At 41.2% G+C, this 25,033-nt stretch overlaps 1 protein-coding gene across 1 annotated transcript in view; it reads right to left on the reverse strand.

Moving 5' to 3' along the window:
- The window catches only part of VPS13B (vacuolar protein sorting 13 homolog B), a 785,675-nt gene that overhangs the window by 51,160 nt on the left and 709,482 nt on the right, over positions 1-25,033 (reverse strand). The window contains 2 exon segments of the mRNA XM_062188180.1: positions 602-865; positions 8,748-8,903. Coding sequence (XP_062044164.1) covers positions 602-865; positions 8,748-8,903 — 420 coding nt within the window.

Below are 25,033 nucleotides of genomic sequence, written 5' to 3' on the forward strand. Positions count from 1 at the left end.
AAGATAGGAAAAATTTAAAGGTATAGACAAAATCCATTAAAGAAAGGACAAGTAAGCAAAAACAGACTTCGTTATGACATAAAGAGAATGTGCAGTGAGTTGGTGAAGCCAAGTCTTCCCATAAGGATGAAGGGATCTGTCTAAGGAGCGGTTGGTACAAGACTTCCTGGGAGAATGACTGGGAGGATTTGTTCTTCACAGGAATGACGGTGATGATGGTGAAGATTCAGAAGAGTTAAAAAAGGAAGACAGCATCACAAAGATCCTCGCGTGGAGTGAACACCATCCCACAGTCCCACCCCAACCCCACCCTCCCTCGCCCCCAGCCCTGCTGCATCGTATTACCGTTCAAGAAATCTCTCTCCTGGGAGTGACAGCGTCTTGGCTGCGAGAATACTGGAACTTATAGGAGTGGTTGTCGTGGGAGGGGGAGGAAACAGTTTGAGGAGTTCTATTCAAGCCCTCTGATGTCATTTCAGACCTCCAACCTTTTCTATGTGCCATTTTAACAATGAACTGAAAGCGCTATAGCAAGTAAAGGCATACTGGGAAAGTTTCCGCTTTGAAGCTGTTCCTCTCTGTTCGGTACAACTTCTCTTACCTGAATGACAATGCTATCCTCAGGGGCTTTGGATTCCAGGCACACGTCCCTTGACCAGTCCTCATCTCCTTTGGCCTTCACACACAGCTCTGTCAGCTCGTTGTTTTCCAGGACATAGGAAGGCAGTTTCTGTTTGGCCATGAGGCAGTCAAAATGTTCTCGAACCACAGCCTGTCCATCTTGAGCAATGTAATGCTGAACGACTTTCAGTTCTATGCTTTGAGACAAATAACTACAGATGATCTGCCTCCCACAGATGATAATCTAAAAGACAACAAATTAATACATAAGACTTCATTATTCCAGTCTTCATTAATTGGAACTAGGCAATCATTTACATAAGCTATGTTGATGTTAATGGGAAAAAAATGAAGCCATTAGCTTAGATAGCGTAAAAAGAAAAAGAGACTTGAAGGAAAGGCCGGATTTGAGTTGGTCACATTGAGTACGTGAGCATTTAAAGGACAGGTCTGCAGGATCGGCCCAGGGGCTTGAGAGGGATCCTGCAGCTGCAGGTAAGGACTTGGGTGATGAAAGCCTGGCCAACCTGCACAGCAGAAACAGCTTACCTGGAGGAGACTACCAGTACTGGGGGGCAGAGGGGAGAGGACAGACTCCGTGAGAAGAGAAGGTGCCAGAGAAGAAGGGTGAGGGGGTGTGAAGACAGGTCAGGAGAGAGCAGTTCTACTGAGGCAATGAGAGAAATGACTGACTGGAAGGTGGGTGATGGTCGCGCTGTCATGTAAGACAGAAGTCGGAAAGGATGGTGATTGCACATTTAGCTCTGCAAGTCAGAAGGCAATTGTGATTATTTCTGGAAGCTAATTTTCCAGGGTTTACTGCATTCTTATTCAGTAAGAGATCTCTGTATAAACTGGTGATACAATCTTTAACTCAGGTGCATAATTTTATATGATTCAGGTTTTTACTATATTGTATAAGTATCTTCATAAAACACACAGAATTATCCACTAATCCCATGGATTACATGATTTGGCACCTGACTATGCTTCATAGTAGGTATTAAAAAATAGTTCCTTTTTTAAAGAATTATTTTATTTATTTGAAAGGCAGAGTTAAAGAGAGAGGTAGAGTCATAGAGAGAGAGACAAGTCTTCCATCTGCTGGTTCACTTCCCAAATGGCTGCAATGGCCAGGGCTGGGCCAAGAGCCAGGAGCTTCTTTTTTTTTTTTTTTTTTGCCAGGAGCTTCTTTTGCATCTCCCATGGGGGTATACGAGCCCAAGAACTTGGGCCATCTTCCATTGATCTCTCGGGCGCATTAGCAGGGAGCTGGATGGGAAGTGGAGCAGCTGGGCAGCTGGGACTCAAACCGGCACCCATACAGTATGCCAGTGTTGCAGGCAGAGGCTTAACTGGTTACACCACAAGAGTTGCCCAAAGAAATGTTTCTTAAAGTGGTTGAAATGGAAAAGATAATGCAAAATTTACACGTATGCCTGGAATACTTTCAGAAAGAATCCTTATGTAATATGAATATTCAATATGATTTCAGAAAATGGGACTTTTACATATTGGATTTCCTATTTGTAATATCTTTTCAGCTTATCAAATAACGAGAATACACACACACACACACACAGAGCATGGTTAGTTTTAATGAACTTCACTGGGCCACCGGGTGCCCAGGCATTTAGTCAAACATTATTGCAAATGTGTCTGTAATGGGTTTACTGGATGAGATGAACTTTCCAACTGGTGGACTGAGTCACGTGGGTCACCCTCTGCACTGTGGATGTGCAGCATCCAATCACAACACGGCTGAGGACCAGGGAACTCATTCTGCCTGACTGCTTGAGCTGGGACACTGGTCCCTTTCAGCCTTCACACTTCGACTGAAACAATGCTTCTTCTCGGGTCTTGAATTTGTTGGCTTCTGGACTGGAACTTACACCACGGTCTCTCTTGGTTCTTAGGCCTTTTGGACTCAGAGTGTAAATATACATTGGCTTTCTAGATTGCTGACTATAGGTGTGGGGACATCCCCGTGTCTGTAATCATGTGAGCTAATTTATACTCAATCAATCATATCCTCTCTCCCCCTTTCCACCCCTCCCCCACTACTGGTTCTGTTTCTCTGGAGAAACCTAATTCATACAAAGCATTTTCACAAATTAACTCTCTTATCCTTCCAGCAACCTTTGTTAGGTGCTACTATGTCTTCCCATTTAATAAGGAGAAAATGTCAGCACAGAGGTATTGAATAACTTGCCAGCTCTTATCCAGCCTGGTTGAGTCTGTGTTGATAAACACCCTGATAGTCTGTTACTCATAAAACTAAAACCTACTCATTAAGAGAACTTAGAAAAGGCAAAAAGAGAATAAAGGCTGCCCATTATGACATTACTATGGCAGACACCACTGGTTCTCTTCCCAATAGCTGGTCCTGCCTTTTCCCTCGAGGTTAAAAATCCTGCTTTGGTTTAGATATCAAAAGACAGCAAAGCACTCGGGGAAGGCGGCCTTCTGCATTGTCCCCACATGCTGTAGCATAACTGTAACAAGATGATTCTGGTACTTCCATACTCTCTTGCCCCATGACTGGTTTAGGGGTGAACGTGGGACTCTGTTTTGGCTAATAACATAAACAGGGGAGACTGGTAAAAGGCTCTAGAGAGACACTTTGAAAACAGAAAGTCCTGCTTTCCCATCACAGATGGAGCTATGAAAGGAGGCATGCTGCTTTTGCAACCATCTTGAGACCAGGAGGCACAACCAAAAGCATGGTAGAGGAGCGTTCACAGCATGAGTTGCTCAGTTAACCAACACAGAACCTGCAAAATTTTTTTTCTTGTTACGTAAAACAATCAAGCTTTAAAAGGACTTAGAATAGTGTGTGTCTCATTAACTTGCTATAAAAATTAAAATACATATTTCACAACTTCAGGTGAAAGCATCCTAACTGAAGCATTAAGAATTCTCTATAATCATTTTAAATGAACTATCATTTACACAAATATGAATGAACTATTAGTTACCCAAAATAAACCTGCTAGATTGATAAACCAAAAATTAGATATTATTGTTGTCACTTGCATTATTAGAAAGGTGAGATTTAGCATTTTCTTAAACATTTGTTTTCCAGCTATCTGTTTATTCATTTGAATTTTCTTTAGAAGGGGCATGTCTTTAAACCAACTTGTGCCTAACTGCTGTAAGTCCCCCTGATACTGTAGCATTATAATCCTTTTTTTTTTGACAGGCAGAGTGGACAGTGAGAGAGACAGAGAGAGAAAGGTCTTCCTTTATCGTTGGTTCATTCCTCAATGGCTGCTGCCACTGGCGTACTGCGCTGATCCGAAGCCAGGAACCAGGTGCCTTCTCCTGGTCCCCCATGCGGGTGCAGGGCCCAAGGACCTGGGCCATCCTCCACTGCACTCCCGGGCCACAGCAGAGAGCTGGCCTGGAAGAGGGGCAACCGGGACGGAACCCGGCACCCCAACCGGGACTAGAACCTGGTATGCTGGCGCCACAGGCAGAGGATTAGCCTAGTGAGCCACAGCGCCAGCCTGTAGCATTATAATCCTTGGAAACCATGCTTTCACAGTAACAAGCCACAAAAGCCAAAGACTCATGAGTGTTAAATCAGCAGGCATGCTTTCTTTAGCATGTGCTAGGGGTTACCTGACACTCCTGGGAAGTCTGATTATGCCAGAACATCACCTAAATTGAAAGAAATACTTGAAAACTCCAAGGCAGTACTGAACTCTGCTCTTACTCCTGATGTGCCCAGGCCTGCCAAGGTAGGCACGTGGCCCTTGCTTCAGAGCCTCTGGAGCCCTGGAGATTTGGAAGACAATTTTGCTGTCTCTCCTAGGAACCACAGAACCCCGGCCACCATCTGGGACTTGCTTTGTTTAAAGACAAAGATCCTCTTGGTGGGTTGTTACAGTTTCATTTTCTACTAAAAAGCCCATTAAATAGGCTTTCAAATTTGATAAAAAAGAGAATCCTTCCAAGTGGGCCGGGAGGGAAGGCCATTTAGATGAAGGGGGATCTAAAATGGCCGCTCACCAGAGTGCTGCTCCAGCCAGGGTTTCGGGGAGCTAGATCTGCTTTTCTTCAAAGTGGCAAAACTTACAATGCCTTTATTTTGAAAAGTATAGTTAGAATTTCAAGATTAATTTATCAGCTGAAGACAGCTACTTAATTTTTTAAAATGTAGGATTTCTCTTTAATACACATTTCCAGCTTTCACACTAATTCTCCTTTCTCCCCCAAGCCACCAAGATGTGTATTGAAGATTTCCACATATGATTTTACTTAGCAGGTTTCAGAACTCCTATTAGATCAGTGCCAAGAAGAATAGTGATGTTAAATAACAACTCCAGCGCACCAGATGCACTGGAAAATGATATCCTAACCATGATTAAAAGTGCATGTACAAAGAAACAAATATACACATTTATCTAACTACATTTAAGTTTTGAGAGTGGTAATGTTTTCCTCAAGGAAAGATGGGAAACACAGAAGCAAATATGTGTATATGAGTAGTTTTATAATGTACAAAGTTCCAGAGAAATGTTACATGTGGTCCATTTTCACTTATTTGGGGAAATGAGAGGCGTATAGGAAAGGCAGAGTAGAGATAACTAAACATCAAGTTAAAAAGAGCTTTAGCCTTCTCCATTATCCAGGGGCATATTAATGTGGTTAAGGTCCATCAGGGATCTGCGTGCACTCTCCTGCCCAAATGGGCCTTGGTAATTAGGCAGCTGTGGTTTATTATACATTTCCAGGCCCAGGTGGGGTAACAGGAAGGCAGCCAAGAAGTGAGGTAGGCAAAGGTCCATGAAGTTCTTCTGAAGCTTGGTTCCTTTCTTCCTTCCTAGCCTTGCCAACTGAGGAAATCCTATGTCTCTGATGTACTTTAACTAGAGCTAATCTGAACATTAAACTACCCTGACCAAAAAAATGAAATTCAATTGAAAAAGACAATTCAAATTTTTGCATGCAGGTGTGTATGTGTGCATGTGTGTGTGTATGAGAGAGAGAGAGAGAAATAGAGAGAGAGAGAGAGAGAGAGAGAGAGAGAAGAAGAAGGAGGGAAACACTTTGAGTGAATATTTTAGAATGTAATTTTTAAATGACCAACTTTTTTGACATCTGCACTGTGTTATACCTATGCAAGAGTATTCCACATATTAATTTATCACTGAAAGTTAACGTCATTCCTTGAATATACATATTATCCATGCAAGAACGAGACACTATTGTAATAATACAACAGAGTCCAACCAGTGTTATTCATGCCTGAGAATACTGTATTATCATATTTGTAACTAAAGTTTATGGGGCTATGACAGTGAGCCAGGTATGTTGTAAATGCTCTGTATATACAAACTCATTTAATCCTTGTGCTAACTTCTATAAAAAGGCAGTATTACTATCCTCATTTTACTGATAAGGAAATTCATTTGCAAAGGGGTTAAATAATTTGCTGGAAATCACATGGCTATAAAAGGGATAGAGCCAGGTTGCTTATGATCTTAACTACCACGACATAGCATTAAAAGCATTTCTCACGGGAGAACACTGACATTTTACCACTGCTGTGTGTTCTAGCGACCACACGCAAAAGAGCTGAACAAATTTGGAAACTGTGGATCAGAGTGATGGTCTCAAAGAGCAGCCCCTACACCAGCAGCATCAGCATCACTGGGAACCTGCTAGAATTGCAGATTCTCAGGACACACACAAGAATCTGAAGGTCTGGGGGTGGGGCCTAGCAATTGTGTGTGAACACGTCCCTTGGAGAATTCAGATGCATGCTCCACGTTTGTGAACCACTGGTCTAGAGAGTGGGATACTATCCGGAAACATACCAGCTCCCTGCATGCATCTGAAGGGCTGTTAGCGTTACTTGTGGAGTCCTCACAACAAGTTGTTGTGTATGTCTCATAGTCCTGGACAATGGTACAAGCTGGCAGTAGGGTAAAAGATTTTGGTGGTGACTGGCCAGGGAAAGGGCTGCTGGTGTGCCTCTTGTCATCTGAACTCTTCAAACAGAGGCTGAACCACTGTTTCTGACATGCTAGTGAAAGGGAAGGTGGATAAGGCATTTCGGAGGGACTGTGAATGACAGAATCAGGAAACTGATCTGTATTTATTGCACAGATATTTAGTGAAAGTATAGCCACACAGGGAGCCCTAAGGGAAGGTGGGGTTAGTGACTGCTTGCTCTCCTGACTCTAGGTCAAAGCTCTTCTGTCCCGTTTTTGTGCCTTTGTTTATGTAATACCATCTACTTGGAATGCTCTCTCTTAATTCAAACACTACATGTTCTTCAAAGCCTAGCTCAAGTCTTACCTTTTTTTTTTCCACAGATACAATTCTTCTTATTATTTTTATTAATATAAGGAGAACAGATTTTATGCAGTTCAGATACAACCCTAAGAATGATATCTTCCTCCTCTTTCCTCCTTCCTTTCTTACTTTTTTTTAAACATATATTTATTTCTTTGAAAGGCATAGTAAGAGTGAGAGAGAGGAGAGAGGAGAGAGACTGTGTGTGTGCTTGCGCATGCGCATGTGTGTGTGTGTGTGTGAGGGAGAGAGAGAGAGTGAAAGAGAGAGAGAGAAAGAGAGAGAGAGTGAGTCTTCCATCCACTGGTTTACTCCCCAAATAGCCATAACAGCTGGATCTGGGCCAGTCCAAAGCCAGGAGCCAGGAGCTTCTTCCGGGTCTCCTTATATGAGTGTGGGGGTCTGAGCACTTGGGCCATCCTCTATTGTTTTCCCAGGCACATTAGTAGGGAGCTGGATCAGAAGGGGAGCAGCTGGGACATCTTCCATAGGGATGCTGGTGTCACAGGTGGTGGCTTTACCCACTACACCACAATGCCAGCTCCACAATAACATATTTTGAATTTCCTTTATAATCACCTGTAAGTTCCCTTCACATTACCACCTGTATGTATTGTTGGGTTTATATACATCTGCGATTGAAGAGCAAAGATTGTGTCACCTACTTGGTGTCTCCCATATCGACCTTGTTAGGCAATCAGTAACTATTCTGATGACTGATCAGCTAACTAAGAATCTCTCATGCGCTGTTTCGGAGAATCCTCTGCTACAGCTCTCTTTTCCTTTCTGCTGTCCACAAGGAGAACATGAAATCAGCCCCCTGATTAGCTGCAGATCAAGAACGTATGGTACAGGTCCTACTCTTCATCTTGTTGCTTCCTGCTTATCCCTGGCATAGAGCAAAAGACCAGCCCCTGCTGCTCCGTCAGGGAAGCTCCCCTTCTGAGTGCTGTTTGTAGCATGTCCTCAGCTCACATAAGCTTGGGATAGACTGTGAGAATCCAGATGCAGATGTATATGCTAAAACTCTTATGACAAATCCAGTTATTATGTGTGCCATGAAGCCAGTTTTCAGATTTTAATACTTCCTTTTTTTCTTTCTACTCTTGTCATATGCTCTACGCTTGAAAAACATCTTTTAGAAACCACATTTTCACATCTTAAGAACACAAAAAAAGTGTCAGACACTTTTTTTTTCCCCTTTGCAGTCTTAGAACTTCAAAAACAGCCAAAAGGAAGTTTTATAAAATACGTTAAAAATATGTGCTGAGAGCTGAGGTTTTATATGCCAAGAGTTAGACTGCAGTGGAGTTTTACTGCAGTTAATATTAACTTCTAGGCAAAGCAGGGCTTGCTGGAGACCCCGCCCCTGTCATGGAGAGCTATCACAGCCCTTTCACACAGACCGTTCTCCCAGGCAGGAGCACCAACTCTTGCTTCTCCACTGGTGGATTATCCAGGGTCCTTGCTACCCTTCACTTCTCTTCCTGCTCAGTGAAGACCTTTTTGGCTGTTTCACAGCTCATTAGCACCTCTCCCAGAAGGTAGGTGATGACAGGGAGAAGAGGTGAAACTAAAATCAGTAAATTTTACTGCTCGTTAGCAGCTCTAGTAAAAGACATGGGACAACGGCTTTGAAGCCATCCTCAGCATGATTATCAGGATCATCAACCAGACTGTAGGAAGTGCCTGCCCTACAAGGTGGCGGTAGGCATCACAGCCACTGTGGCTTTTCACGGTTAGTTATTTTCACTTACGTGTCATCTCCATCCCTTCAAGCAACTCAGAGCTGTCTGAATCATGAACAGGAAGATACTCACCTGTTTCTGCACTGCAGTGAGTTGCTGAACCTTGATGATGAGTGAAGCAGTTCGGCCCTTGTACTGAATTGTTCTAATAAAAGTTCCGGCATGGTCCACGCTGAAGGGCTCTGACCATCGCCAGTTGCCCCAACCTTCAATACAGATGTGCAGCAGCTGGACAGAAAAATAATAATCGTCATAATGCCAAACGTGCCAACAAAAATCTAGTCCTAAAATGAAAGTCTCATTGCTGGAAAACCTTTCTATTTGTAATATTTAGCATCTGTTTTCTTTCTAACCTGCATTATTCATCCACTTCCAGCTTATTCCACTAAGCTAAGAATAGCAAATATGCCACGGAGAGTCAATGTGGTTTTCCAGATCACATTTTAAACCTTCTTAAAAATAATTGTCCTATCAAATGGTAAAAGGCCTGTTGAACATTTGAGAAAAGACCATTTCATTCATCTGGAGGACAAGAAGGTTGAAATGTGAGATCAAAGAACCTTGGTCTTGGCTGATAGTTTATTCCTTCTTATGGCTAGACAGTAATTAAAGCTAAATTTGGTTTATGGCATTTTTTTATCCTAAATTGGCATTCCTTATTTTTTCTTTTGATAAAGAACAAAATAGCAATTTGAAGACGTGGTTCATTTAATATACTCTCCTTATGAGATCACATATATCAAATTAGAAATACCTTCAACATATTCAATGTAAGATAAAAGTCTTTGCTCTTATTTTTATTGTAACTTTTACCAACTGAGTCTCCTGATTCGTTTTTATATTTAGTCATACAGTATTGATTTCTTTTGTGGTCATTCAATTATTTCTTATTTCTATTCCTACCCGCTAACAACAGCTAAAAAAAAATTAGGCATCAGTTTAATGGACTAGCATTGTGGCACAGCATTGCAGAGGGTTGAGGCTTGTAGCACTGGCATCCTGCATCAGAGCGCCAGGTCCAAGTCTTTGGTGCTCTGCTTCTAGTCCTGCTCCCTGCTAATGTGCCCGTGAAAGTAGCAGATGGTGGCTCAAATACTGGCCTCCTGTTATCTCTGTGGGAGATTGGGATGGAATTACTCTCTCCTGGATACAGTCTGACCCACACTTGGCTATTGTGGTCATCTGGGGATTGAACCAGAGGATAGGAGATGTCTCTTTTTCTCCCCCCCCCTCTCTGTTGCTCTGCCTTTAAAATAAATAAATAAATCTTTACATGGATATCTGGAAAAAAAAAACATAGTAATCAGTACTTCTTTAGGATATCTTTCATTTAATTTATTTTATTTGAGAGGCAGGGGGGAGTGAGAGAGAGAGAGAACCCACTGGTTCACTCCTTTAACGCTGGGGCCAAGCCAGGCAGGGAACTCAATTCCCATCTCCCATATGGGTGGCAGGACCCAAACACTTGAGCTATCACTTCCTGCTTCCCAGGGTGTACATTAGTGAGAAGCCAGAATTGGAGTGGAACTGGGACTTGAGTTCAGGAGCCCTGATACGGGATGTAGTTGTCTTAATTGACATCTTTTTTTCTTTTCTTTTCTTAATTGGCATCTTAAGTGCTAGGCCAAATGACTACTTCTCTTATTTTTTAACAGAGCTAACTAAAGGAGAATCTTATAAAACATTCTCAATGAACAGTCAATAAAAGGTTGAAAGCATCCTGTAAGAGTTATCATCGCAAATACACAGGATTTACCCGGCAGTTGCCATTATCAGAAGAGTCTGGATGGAAGCAGATTATTTCTAGTGCCAACTGTAGGAGGTGCCCTGATAACATGCTTCAGGTTTAAAATTTCCCAAGGTCACTGGCCATTGCAACATGAGTTTTGACGCATGACTAAAGTAGGGCTTTTTTTGCTTGTTTCTTTAAATACATAAATACATGATTAACGTGTTTTTTAAATCTCCCAACTATCTCCCGGCTTTTGCTGTGCTCCCACTCAAATTCAGCCTCCACAGACTGCCAGTGATGCTGTGAAATCAAAAGGCTACCAGTCAAAAGACTTCTAACAGAGAAGGTTAACAGCGGAGGGAAAAAAAAAAAAAATCTTGGGCAGCAAATACCTTTAGGGAAAATATGGTCTTACATACACTTTACAACATAAAAGTACCAGAGTATCTTTGATGTTTAAATATGAGTTACAGGAAGAAAAGAAAAAAAGAAAAAACAATAGTACTGTTTGGAACCACTTCAGTTTTTTATAGCAGCAACTGGGAATAAAACTCAGGGCACACAGCAAACTAAAAGAAACAAGACAGTTGTTTTCTTTGGAGGGACTAGTAGCTGGAAAAGACAAAAAAACCATGAGGAAAGGTACTTCAGGTCAAGCTCAGCTATATTTTTCCTGATCATTCCATGGACCCTAGAGACAGTTTTAATATACACAATTTAATTTTAATCGAGGAGTGTGCCCATTTGCATACGAGCTCAGTTTTAGATAGCGCTTCACTCTGGGTAGACAGCCTTAAACGAATGTCACCAAGGACTACGCTGTCAGGTTTTGCTTGGCAGCTATTTATTCTCAGAATGTTGGCACAGATATTTTCTTTGAATTATGAAAATTGAGATACATTTGGATATAGTTCACACAGAAAAGCTAAGTGGGAGAAAAATATTTTATAACACTTCTCCCCACATGCCTCATCAATGGAATATTTGTAATGTCTGGTGTATGTCTAAAAAATCTAAATATCACTGGAAAGTAGATGTATCTAATTTATTAGGAAAGGAATCCACTCTTTAAAAATTATTTGGTTATTTTCATCCTTTTGATCTTTAATTTTATTTATTTATTTGAAAAGGCAAAATGACTGGGGTCGGGGGAGAATGAACGTCTCTTACGTCTGTCTGCTGGTTCACTCCCTAAATGCCCACAGCAGACAGGGCTGGGCCACTCCCTGTCTCCCTGGTGGGTGGCAGGGACCCAAGCAGGTACTTTGAACCATCATCTTCTGCCTCCCAGGGTAGGCATTAGCAGGCAATTGGCATGGGAAGTGGAGCCAGGACTGCGTATGGGACACAGACACTCCGACATGGGCATCCCAAGTGGCATCTTAACTGCTGCACCAAACGCTCATCCCAGCACTCTTTTTTATGAGTGAAATCTCCAAAAAGGAATTCAGGAGGCCCAGGGGACCTTAGTCTTCCTTCCCATGGTGGCATCACCAGTGCCTGGGACCTCTGGCACCAGTATTGGGCACTGCACGACAGTGCTCAGATAGCCATAGACACCAAGCAGGGGCAGGAGGTGGGGGAGTTTTGTTGCTATTGCACTCACAGACTAAAACTTCACTTCTCTAGGTGCTGGAAGTCTCCTTTTAATAACAAAAGCTCATATCTATTTTTATTTCTATCCAGAAGGAACAAAACATAAAATTTGTGTTCACTACCTGATTCTAATAAGATTTATTTCAACCATTCACTGAATATATTTTCACTATTCAAGCATTTTAATGAAGGCATTAAGGTAGGCACTGAGAAGGAAGCAAGCAGGAAGAGATGTACTCTTTGCCCTACAAGGAACTTAGAATCTCAGAGGGACAACACAACAAGGAAACTGAACAAGAGACAGCAGGATAAGTACGAACTGCTACAGTAGTCCTGACAGGGAAGGGCCGGCCAAGGAGGGTATTTAAATAGGAACAGCTGGGTCCCAGTTTGGTTGGGATTTCAACTGCAGTAGATGACAGTTCAGTCTGGGGCCAAAGAGGAGATCTGAGATGTGGAGACAGAAGCCATGCTTGGAGCCAAATTAAGAGGCTCACACGTGGGAGAGAGGGGAGCATGGGGAAAAAGAAATAGGGGATAAGGTCAGACAGGTAGTTATAGATGGTGGCCGGCACTGGTTGTCCACACCAAGGCGTGTGTGCTCTTGTTAGGAATCGGTGCGTAGTCTGAAGCCTTCTGTAGAGTGAAAAATGTGTTGATGGAAGAGTAAGAGATGTAGGAAAATTGCAATAGGCAGGGTGAGAGGCAATGTGGGATGTCAATATGGGTGAAGGGAAAGTCTTGGGCTTATCACTGTGGCCTGAAGTCCAAGGTATTTTTATGTGCTATTATTAGTTTGGAAATTTTTTTCACCTTTTTTTTTTTTTTTAAAATTTCCCTTATTGACTTACTTCCTTCTCTATCTTCCCATCAATCTAGGCTTCCTTTCTTTCTTTTCTTTTCTTTTTTTTTTTTTTTTTTTTTTTTTTTTTTGCTTTGCCTATTTAGCTGGTGTCTGATATTTTCCATTGGGAGGAAAAGTCAAATAGGAACCACTCTTGTTGAAGCTTTTCAATTACAAGTGAAACTCAGGAAATAAGGAAGGTAGTGCAGTGGCCACACTCTTTGGGTGGTCCCAAGGGGCTACATTTTCTGCTTTGTTTCCAGCAGACCCCCCAGTACTGTGCCAGCAGCCAGACTAAGTAGGTAGCTTTTCCACGGAAGGCCTCAGTTGGGAGCATATATAGCTTTCAGCTCATTTTTTTTTCTACACAAAGTAAAACTTAAGAAAGAATTAGTGATCAGGGAGTTGGGACTCAGCTCTGAGGACCACCCACAGTCAGGTCCACAGGGAGAACTCCTGAATCAGTATATTCAGGAGAAAAGAAAAATGAGATGAAAACTAGGAAAACAGAATACATCAAGTGAGACAAAGGGATGGTTATTTAAATTTTTTAAAGTTACATGATATGACAATGTACATGATGAAAGCATCAAATTATTTTCTGTGACACTACCTATTTCACTGTTCATTTTGAAACTACTGTCAAGATTTTTCTACCTCAATAACCACAACTTACAAATTTGTCTTCAGATTCACTTGTGTATGTTTTTTGCATTTTATAGTGATTTATCCCATAGTAATATGTAATGTTCTAAAAGGAACATGAAAATCTAAAGAGAAATTGCCCACTCTATTGAATCCACTGTAGACATTTTAGGAATTCTAAAAAATTTACATATAACCCCAGTGAAATAAACCACTGATTACACAGATTAACATAAATGATACATACTTAATTTTACATTATATGTTAACATATATTAAAACATGTACCACTTATTAAACTTCTAAACTCATCATTATATCCCAAGAGCCTAGTGCATAGTAGAAATTCAATAAATATTTGCAAATAAATAAATATATCAATATTAATGAAAAATAATCAAAAGCCAATATTAAAAAATTCAGAGGTGGTATCTGTGCATATCATTGTATAATAAAAAGAGTATCAGACCAAAATATTTAGCAAGGTTTCCTATTCTGAGTGATCTTCCAACACAGAAGGTTTGTCTTATATGGATGACAATATGAGATTAGACTGAAAATCAATCTGTAATCACTACAATCCACAATTCAGGCATTAGAATAGTAAAACATCAAGTAGACCCAAAATGACACAGATGAGAAGAAATGAAAATTTAGTTACAATGGAAAAAGAAAATCACATTTATCCAAAATAATGTCTGGACAGTAAATTAAACTGACCAAAGTTCAACTGACTATTTGCAATGCATGTCTAAGTGGAACTGATACTACATTTCACACTATTAAATTAATATAAATAAAATGAAATACATTGCTCTTTTTTTTCAAAGCAGCTGCATTTCGGGATCTTCAGAATATCTGAAATAATGCTAAATATCAAGCAGAAAAATGTTTAGATAATGGCTAATGTTTGGTGTCATCATAATTCAATACTGCAACAGTTAGGATTTTATAGATATCCATTCACGCTTATACAATACAGTGTGCCTCTTAAGAAAGAATGATCATGTGGAAATAAATATAACTGAATTATTTTGGCGTGTATAACTTGGACTCTTTGATGCAGTTTACTGCAGAAAAAAAAAAAAACAACAAAAAACAAAAAGGGAAACGGGAAAGGTAAATGAACGCTGCCCTTCCAAATGAGTCCTTCAAGGAGAAGCAACATGGACGCTTCCCTGTCGTGGTACAAGTGCTGGGTAATTGACTCTTCCACAAAGTAAGGGTGTTTGTTCGCTTTCTGTCAACACTGAATTCACACGAGGTCACAAGTACTGCGCAATTAGCATAAAACAACCTGTTGGGACCCTGACACACTCATAAAATGTTGGTTGGAATGAAAATTGTAGTTGGAGGGTAATTCTTGTATCTAAAGTTTTAGTTCCAGATATTTACTGACTTATCAATTCTATGAAATAACTTATCCTAGGGTAATAACTATAAATGTATACCAAGGTTTATCTAGATGTATGTTCATGCTAGCACTTTTTAAATAATGAAAATTTTGCAGTACTGGAAAACTGTTCAAATGAGATATAATAAAGTTACAGGTGTCTGATGCCATGGTTAGGACATTCCTTGGGATGCTCACATCCAATACTGGAGGGCCTGGGTTTGAATCCCAGCTCTGCTTCTGATTCCAGCTTTTTGCTACAACATACATTGGGAGGCAGCAGGTGACAAGTTCAAGTACTTGGTTCCCTGCCACCCACACAGGAGACCTGGATTGAGTTCCAGGCTCCTGGGCCAGACCCAGTTGTGGTGGCATTTAGGGAGTGAATCAACAGATGGAAGACCTCTATCTATCAGTGTCTCTTTGCTTTTCAAATAGATTTGAAAATATATATAGTAAAAATAATATTATCTATCATTTATTAGACACTAATTATATGCCAAGCACTGGGCTAAGTGCTTTATATTTTTAATAAAGTTTGCCAATTGGTTTTATTTATTTTTCTTTATTTGAAAGGCAGAGAGAGAAGAGAGAGAAGAGGGTGAAGAGAGAGAGAGAGAGATAGAGAGAGAAAGAGACAGAGAGAGAGAAAGAAAGACATATTCCATCCACCACTGGTTCACTTCTCAAATACCTACAACATTCAGGGCTGGGCCAGGTGAAGCTAGGGTCCCAGAACTCCAATATGGAATGTGGGCATACCAAGTGGCATCTTAATCATTGTACCAAATGCCTGCCCTTCTTTTTATAGATTATTTTATTTCTTAACAATTGTGTAAAGTAGGTATTTTTGTTCCATTTTACAGATGAAAAACAAATTGAGGGATAGAGTGGCTGAGTGACTTCTTCAAGGCCACAAAAGCTGGGGAGGGCAAGATATCATATCTGAACACATGCTTACACAGACAGCCTCTATTCTTAGCCAACAGCATGAAGATGCTATCAGTTAACAATAGATTATCAGGAAAAAAAAAAAAAACAACAAAACCCAACCACATGACAAAAAGTATGAGTGGTGCATCCCATTTGTGTAAAATGGACAACTGAAAAATATATTTCTATTTCTAAGGGAGAAAAAGGCTAGAAATGCACCAGAATTTTAACAGTGGTTATCTAAGGTTGTGGGGTTATGTGTCTGAGTGTGCTTTCTCTGTGTGTTTTGTGTGCTTTCAAGTAATTTCTAAATTTTCTACACAAATATGTATTATTTCATAATCAGATAAAATTAATGTTATTAAAATGAAAAACATTTAATAGAAAGATATACAAGGTCTGTATTTCAAGTAAAAATAAATTCCCTTTCTATTTAAGTTTTAAAAAGATTTATTTACTTATTTAAAAGGCTTAATTCATGTTCATATCTATAATCAACCCACAGAATCTTTAAAGTATTTTTTAAAAAATGACTATGAATAGAACTCTAAATTCAAAAATTTGTTTATAGGTTTTTGCTGTTCAGGGATTATTCTCTGTTCAATCTCTGGCTTATGAAAACTGTTAAAGAAGAGTATGGTGAATTGTAGTGGTGCTTTTGATTTATACACTATTTACAGAATAATGGGATGCCTCATGGGTACTCTTTGCTAAAAAACTATCTAAATCTAAATTAGGGTAAACTTATGTCTCAAACATTTTTGCAAGAAGACTTAACGAAGAAGTTGTCTCATATACTAGAAATATTTTGTTTTTAAATTTTATGCATAACTTTTTGACCATTTTCATCATGAAATCAGATTATAAATGTACACAGTAAAATTAAGCATGAAATGATAGATACCCTTGTTTTAAAGAGGTCAGTTTAACACTGCGCATATTATTGTTTTCAAGTTTTTAAAGGGTGTGGGCTTCTCTATAGTTAAATGATACATGACTGAAAAACCGCGAGCTGCCTTAAGTTCAGAATCATCAGGCAGTTTTTCAGACTGTTTATTGCTGACACCACCACAACAGGTTGAAAAGTAAAACTTTGAGATGTCTGTGTATGTGTGTATCTGTAGAATCTGACAGAATCCATATTTTATTTTAAAATGAATAAATTTAAACAACAAAGTAAAAACTTTCTCTGATATCGCTTAATTGAGTTGTACTAGTAGCCAGGAGATTTTGGTACTGTGTAGACACACTCTTTTAATAGAATAGTAATTGGTGCTTGTGGTGTGCTTGGCTAGACCCCATTCTTCAATGGAAGAGTTAAAAGCATGTTGGATGGAAATAATAAAGAATAATTTAGGTGAGCTGAGAAATGGAAGCCAGTAAGATAAGAAACGTGGAGGGACCATGTGATAGTCATTCAGATTCGGATAAATACTCTGAGTTTGTGAGTCCAATTGTCAAATTTTGCTTGTTTGTTTGAAGATCAATTACAGCTAAATACAAATATAAACAATAGAGAAATCTACTCCAAGTTTGAATAAAAACCTTCTTTTAAATTGTTCTCAAATGTAGCATGCATCATTCAGCAAAACTTAGTTTAATGTAAAATAGAAGACTTGCCAATTGTGTCGTAAGAAAAGATCAGTGGTTTTACGTGATGTTAAATTTAGTTTTAGTCATCACAGCAATGTAGACAATTATAATTGTTATCTCTCAATTTTTAATTAGGAAAAAGAAGTCAACAGATGGGTATAAAAGAAACCCTGAAATTTTTTTTACAGTTATTTATTTTCATTTAACTAAACTGCCTTGCCATACTAAGAAAACATTTTTGTAAAGGTTAAATAAAGTATTTCATGGCAACCGCTGCTTCTTAGTGCCTGTATAACAAGAAACATGAGCCAGCCAGAGTTGTGCAAGTTGGTTTTCTTTCCCAGTGAGAGAATGTGGTATCTAAGACCTTGTCCTAACTCATTTTATCCCCAAGTGTAAGTCAAGCAAGTCAAATATGAACTAATGCCTGAAGGGAAGTCCCTGACTCCAAAAGTATGGATTATTTCAAATTTATCTTAAAATCTGCTCTCAGAGTTCTCCAAATTCACTAACTTGGCAAGTCAGGAATTATCATGAGAAATGAAATAATTTCATAACTATGAAGTCATCCAGCATTCCATGCATCTGACACTCACTGGGCTTGGCCATGGCTTGGGCATTATTCTGACCTTTAAATAATAAGCTCCTCAATATCCTGGAAATAATTTAAAAGCATGGAAATAATTAAAAAGTGCCACAGTATGAGCTATGCCATTGTCTTTCAATGAATGCTTTGGTTACACAGACTCCTGGTAATAGGTTATGATTAAAGACAATCACATTATGTATGCTGAAATGTTTATAACATTCTTAATCAGCATTTCCCATTACTTAAAAATGGCAAAACACCGCGTTTTAGCAGTCCAGCTGCATTCCATTCCTCAAAGCTCTCTGTCTTAAAATTCACATTTAAAAGTAAAGGACCTTTATGTTTAGATACAAAGAGTTCACATTTGTAGAGCACTGGCTTGTGAAAAGGCTTTGAATGTCTTATAAAAAGCTTGAAGGGATCTTCAGTGTATTTTTCCTCCAAAGCCGTATTTCAATATTTACAATTTATTGCCAGGGGAGGGGCCGAGAGACCGTTAGCAGCACTGGCAGGCGTTCGGGTGCCTTGCTGCTGAAACCATCCCAGATCCTCCTCTTTCATGCAGGTTCGTAGAAAACTCCAGAAGCCCTATCACAGTTCTGTTGTTGCCATTTCTTGTGAAAGACTTTAAAAGCCTTCAAACAGGTCACACTGCAAACTATTTTTACAAGGAAACTTTGAAACATACAGGGAAAAAGCTCAATACCAAACTTCTGCTCTGATTTCGGTGGACTAAATCTATCTCCCAACAGAAAATGAAGATATTCCAAATATGCTCTACCTGTTAAGATACTAAACGACCAAACTAGGGTCCCATTTCCTTTTATAGGTGACTTCGCCAGGCACCGTGTGCTCCTCCGAGGATGTAAATTTCCTCGAATCCCCAGTGAAACTGAAAGCGTTCTGAGAGATGAGGGAAGGGACTAAATTTACAGCCTGCTTGAAACTGAATAAAAACGAAGTTGCTGGTGACTGGACAGTAGTTCCTGAGTACTCAAATGGAGCCACTGTTTAGAGAACATTTTGGATTAAAACACTTGCCAGATGGTCCCAAGAAGTGTTTACCTCACGGTTGATTTTAGCTATCTTAACGTCAGCAACAATAAAAAGAACTTTGTTACTGCCACTGGGGAGCGCTGGCAGCAGACCCTACCTTCCCGCGTGGAAATGCTGCTTGTAGGCAGCTGTGCCCCATACAACAGCGGCAGCGAGACCCCAGATTGCCAGGCAACCATTTCTGTGATTAGGAAAAGCAAGAGTATGTGGCCAGTTTCACTTGTAATGAAGTCTACTTTACATACAAAATCTGCAGTAACTGTGCCATGGACTTTCAGTGTGTAACAGACAGGACTTCCCATTGGATAAACACGAAGGACTGTGCTATGGACTTTCAGTGTGTAACAGTCAGGACTTCCCATTGGATAAACACAAAGGTAAACAGAAGTGGCAGCACTGAGCACATGCGTGGACCGGAAAGCCGGTTCCATATGAACTAACTCCACAGTTATCAGTAACCCCTGCAGCGTTTTCCTGTCGTGTTTTCATTAGCAGCCGTGGGGACAACAAAGGAGACAATACCAGGACTCTCAATTATGAGTCGCATTGCATTGACAGTGCACTGAGACATATATTTTGAGATATGTGCCTCTTTGAGTATGTGTGTGTGTGTGTGTGTGTAGCACACACAAAAGTATCCTATGCAGAGAACAGTGCCTGTGTTTTAAATATCAGGGAAGCTATGAGAAACCCCAACATTTATTTATCCAGCAAATATTTATATGTCTGTAAGAGCAAGATGCAACACTAGGTACTGTGGAAACATTATTAAAGATACCTACTTCTCTTCTTCACTCTCAGCAAATACCCACTACAATCTCTTTTACGTTCACACCTAGCTTCTTCCCTCCCTTCTGACTCAGAGCTGGCAGGGCACTCGTGGTAAACTGTAAATAGCCACAAGTTCTGATCAGCAACTCTCATCAAAATCCAGTCCCTTACCCTTTGGATTTGACCCAATCTTTTATTCAAAGATTTATTTTATTTATTTGAAAAAAGAGTTACGGGGAAAGGGGGAGAGGGAGAGAGGAAGTGGGAGTAAGAAGAGAGGGGGAGAGGGGGAGAGAGAGAGAGAGAAATTTTCTATTGCTGGTTCACTTCCCAAATGGCCACAATGACTGGGGTTGGGCCAAGTTGAAGCCAGAAGCTTCTTCAGGGTCTCCCATGTGGGTGCAGGGGCTCACGCACTTGGGCCATCTTCCGGTGCTTTTTCCAGGCCATAGCAGAGAGCTGGATTGGAAGTAGAGCAGCTGGGACTCCAATCAGTGCCCTTATGGGGTGCTGGCGATGCAGGCAGCTGCTTACCCCTCTGTGCCACAGTGCCACCCCCCTGACCTCACCTTGCAACCTGCTCTACCAAATAAAATGCAGCAGAAATGACAGCGTGTGAATTCTGAGCAACACACTCAGGAGGCCTGAAGTCTCTGCTGCTCTAAAGTGGCCTGGGCTAGCCTGAGGGTGAGGCCACAGGAAGGGAACCACGGCCCCTGGCCAGTGTCTGCCACCTACCAAATATGTGGGCGAGGCTATCCGAGACCACCCACGCCCCAGCCTCCTGAGTCGGCAGAAGGAGTTCCAAGTGAGTGCACCTTTATGTCGCATGAACTCCTCAATGGTTTTTAAGCACCAAGTTCCGGAGTGGCTTATTAAGTGGTAACAGTTATCTGGTGGGAACCTCTTCCCATCCAAAGTCAATCCTTCTACCCTCGATCTGGAGTCTTTCCTCCTTCCCCCTTTTTATGCCACTATTCAAGCTTTCTGCTATGTATGTGTTCTTATATCAGAACATGTTTAAATTGATTTCATTTAAAACCTTTCCGTGACATTGCAACTGGCTAGAGCTAGTATCCAATTAAGATAAAAAAAAAATCATATTCATTCTCTCCACGCCCTCATTCTCCACTCATTTCTCAACTCGCTGTATAGTCTGGCTTCTTCTACCTGCATCTCTTCAGTGAAGGTGCTTTCCCCTTCAGTCAAAATCAAGTCCCAACTGCCAAACACAGTGGTAACCTCCTTGTGGATCTTATGTCACTCTATCCCTTCACAACACTGATAATCCTATTGCTCTACATTCTCCTTTTTAAACTTTTAAAATATCACATATGTCCTGGTTTTTCTGCCGTATCTTCATTTTCTGCAGACTTATTTTCCTTCAATAGATCCCATTTCTTACCTCAATGCACAAATTCTACTACTGGTTCATATGCAATGCTCTTGCCTTTTGTTATCTGTGCCTTTGTATGGACAGTTCCCTCTGCTTTGAATAGACCTGAGCTGTTTAACCATTAGATATTACAGAAATGACAATGAAAGACTTCTGACACCAGGGCATAAAAGGCATTGTGGCTCCTGCCATGTTTGTCTTGGGTCACTTGATCTGGGGGAAGCCAGCTGCCACATCATGAGAATACTCCAGCAGCTCTACTGAGAGCACCTGCAGCAGGCAGCTGAGGCTTCCGACCCAGAGCTACGTGATGGAACCATTTTCAAAATGGGTCCTCTGGCCCAGCCCAGCCTGCAAATGACTACAGTGCCACACAATATCCTCACTGCAACCTTGTTAGAGGCTCTGAGCCAGAACCACTCAGTTAAACCACTCCTGAGACTCCTAACTAATAACATTTGGCAATCCTAAAGTTTTGTTTTAGCTACTTACATTTGGGGGTAATTTGTTACACAGCAATAGGTGACTAACACAGACTGTGGTATTTGCAAATGGGGAGCCACTGTGACAATGGCCTAAGATGTAGCAGGGAAGTGACTAAACACTAAGCCGGAAGGAATTCAGGTAAGTGGTAAGGAATGTCTAAAGTTTATTACAGAGATTAACAACAGAAATCTGATACCTTAAAGGAGGCTGCCAGTGAAATGTTATTGGGAATGAGTGAAAAGGGGATTACTACTATGCAGCGGCAGGAGTTTAGCAACATTATCACCTGCACTAAAAAAGGAGAGCAGAAAATGTGCCTAATAAACTATGCGATCTAGCGAAGGAGATTTCCTAGCGAAGGAGATTTCCAGGCAGTCCTGAAGTGCCTCCTGGCTCCTACTTGCTGCAGACACTGAAATCTGAGCAGAGACGCAGCTTAAGGACGGGCTGTTAAATAAAAAGGGGCCAAGACTTGCTGGTTCTGAAATTTCCTAGCTTTATCAGATGGCAAATGATGCTAAGAATGAAAGGACGGCTTCCAGGCAAAGATCAAATTCAGGACATGGCCAAGAAAACTGGGTTTTCAGACGAAGCGAAGGGTGTGCCTCTGAGTTTCTTTGCTGTGACCTCAGAGGAGTCTACACTGGGATCTCTGAAAACCACTCAAATAAAAGGGCTTCTTCGACTCTTCGGGGTGACATTCCTCAGCACTGGCAGCTCATCCCGCAGAGATGCAGGTGAGATGCTGCTGAATATGGTGAACCTCAGTAAGATTACCAAGAGACCTGCAAGGTGGTTTAAAGGATTATATTAGCAGAAGGACTGCCAACTTAGATTGACAGAGACAAACAAGGACAGTGCAAAATAAAGAGGACTACAAACCTTCAAAATTCTACCAGTAGAAGTCAGGCTGAGAAATTTATGAGGTGCAGACAAAGGCTACTTCCGGAGAAGAATGGATGACTCACGGGCCTCAGTGAGCCTGGGCTGCCATGGCGGATCATTCCCAAACAGGGGTGGCACTGAGCACTAAGAAACTTCTGACGTTCCGGGTGTGTCTCAGAATTCCTAGGTGCCAGTAATTCCCATTTGCCCCCCATCGTCTCCTTTTAGGAACGGGAGTGTCTGCTGTAGTTATTCCAGGCCTATGCCATGGCTGCCCACTTGTCCGCAGCAACAGACAATGGTGCCCTCTGCTCCTGGCACTACCCTTGGGCATTCAGGTCCCAGTGCTACCCAGGTCAGAATTTGTATCTGCAGGCTAGACTGCTGGGCTCCAGACACCTACATCCAGTTTGGCTATTCTACATGGCTACCTGCATGTCTAGCCAGAAAGAGAAAGGAGAGAAAAGAAACCTTTGGTTCTAGAGAGGCAAGTTCTACACCAGGTACTTTACAACTGGTTTTCAAGTCATAGTCACAACAACCCCTCAATTTTACAGAAGAGGAAGCCAAAGCTCTGGGAGATTAAGAATGGTCCAACCTTATGTTGCTCACAAAGCTCACGGCTGAAATTCAGGCAGTAACACCTTCAAATTTGTGCTTTTCCAAATGTCACCTATCCTCCTCCCCAAAGCAACCAAAAATGTTTCCAAAATGGGCTTTAGGATAACACTTGTATTCTCCCACTTGCACTTCGCCCCTTTCTCTGTTTCTAAAACATTGTCCAGCTACTCGGTTCCCTGCTGTGGCCAACACAACACTGCCATCTTGTCATCTAACACTGAAACCTTGGAGTCAATTCAAACCCTTCTCTTCAATGACAAATAACCAAATTCTGGGGATTTTAACCTCCCATGTATCTTCCAGGCAGATTATGATATTCCTGGTGTGAATTTCTTTGAATTTATTCTAGTTAGAGTTTTTCTGAGCTTTTTGAGTCCTTTAGATGCTTTCATAAAAATTGCAAAGTTTTCTGGAATTATTTTTTTGCCACATTTTTTCTTTTCTCTCATTCTGGAACTACAATTACTCACATATCAGACATTTTGAGATCTTCCCAAGCCCTGAGGTTCTACTTATTTTGTTTGATTTTTTTCTTTCCCTCTCTTCTTTGGACTGGATGATTTCTGTTGATATAACTTCAAGCTTACAGACGTTTTCCTTCTGTCACATTATATTTCTACTGCTGAGTAACTGATTACCATAACTTAAAAAATCCATACATTTACTCTCTCAGAGTCTGTGAGTCAGGAGGCTGAGAAGACCTTAGTAGGGTCATCTGCTTAGGGTCTCACCAGACAGCTGCATTCCTATCCAGAACCTCCTTCAAAGTTTGCTCAACGTGTAGAATTTATTTCCTGTGGCTACAGGATGAAGATCTTAAGCTCTTCCTGAGTGGTGCTGGTGGTCACCTCCAGGTCCCCGGGGCTCTCTGCAGCTCCCTGCCCCTGCCCACTCTTCAGAGGCAGCAGCAGTCTGGCAGTTTGCTTCTTCAAGGCTGGCAGGAGTGGCTGTGTCTCTTATTCATCACAAACCACTCCTGCAGGGCTTTTATCTGACCAAATTATACCCATCCAGGATTTTCTCCCTCTTAAGTAAAAATCAACTAATTCGGGACCTCAATTACATCTCCAGAACCCCTCTTCCTCCCACATGACTGCTTTAAAGTGCACGTTTGGTAGTGCTGATGTCCTGGGGTTGGCAACCGTTCACTGGCTACTCCCTGATACCAAGTAACATCTCTCTTCTCTCATCTATCAAGTCATTTTGGGTTACACTGCAGATGTTGTAAATTTTTTTTTTAACAGGCAGAGTTAGACAGTGAGAGAGAGAGAGAGAGACAGAGAGAAAGGTCTTCCTTCCGTTGGTTCACCCCCCAAATGGCTGCTATGGCTGGCGCACTGCGCTGATCTGAAGCCAGGAGCCAGGTGCTTCCTCCTGGTCTCCCATGCGGGTGCAGGGCCCAAGCACTTGGGCCATCCTCCACTGCACTCCCGGGCCACAGCAGAGAGCTGGCCTGGAAGAGGAGCAACCGGGACAGAATCTGGCGCCCATACCAGGACTAGAACCTGGGGTGCCGGTGCCGCAGGCGGAGGATTAGCCAAGTGAGCCACGGTGCCTGCCAGATGTTGTAAATATGCTGTCGAGACTCTCAATTCTCTTATGATTGCTCCAAAGAGTACTGATATTTTTCATCTAACTGAGAATTGCTTAGACTCAGATTGAGAACTCTCACACCTGGGGGAGTGGCAGTTCCGATTCATTCGGTTTTTTAAGCACTGGGTGCGTGCTGCTTTCAGTTTGCCCCATGCGCGTCTGTGATTCATCCAAACAGTTGGGCCAAATTTAAACATATTAAATTTCTATTTTATGGCTTTCTCT

The sequence above is a fragment of the Lepus europaeus genome, chromosome 4 (assembly GCF_033115175.1).
Source record: "Lepus europaeus isolate LE1 chromosome 4, mLepTim1.pri, whole genome shotgun sequence".
NCBI classification, from domain to species: Eukaryota; Metazoa; Chordata; class Mammalia; order Lagomorpha; family Leporidae; genus Lepus; species Lepus europaeus.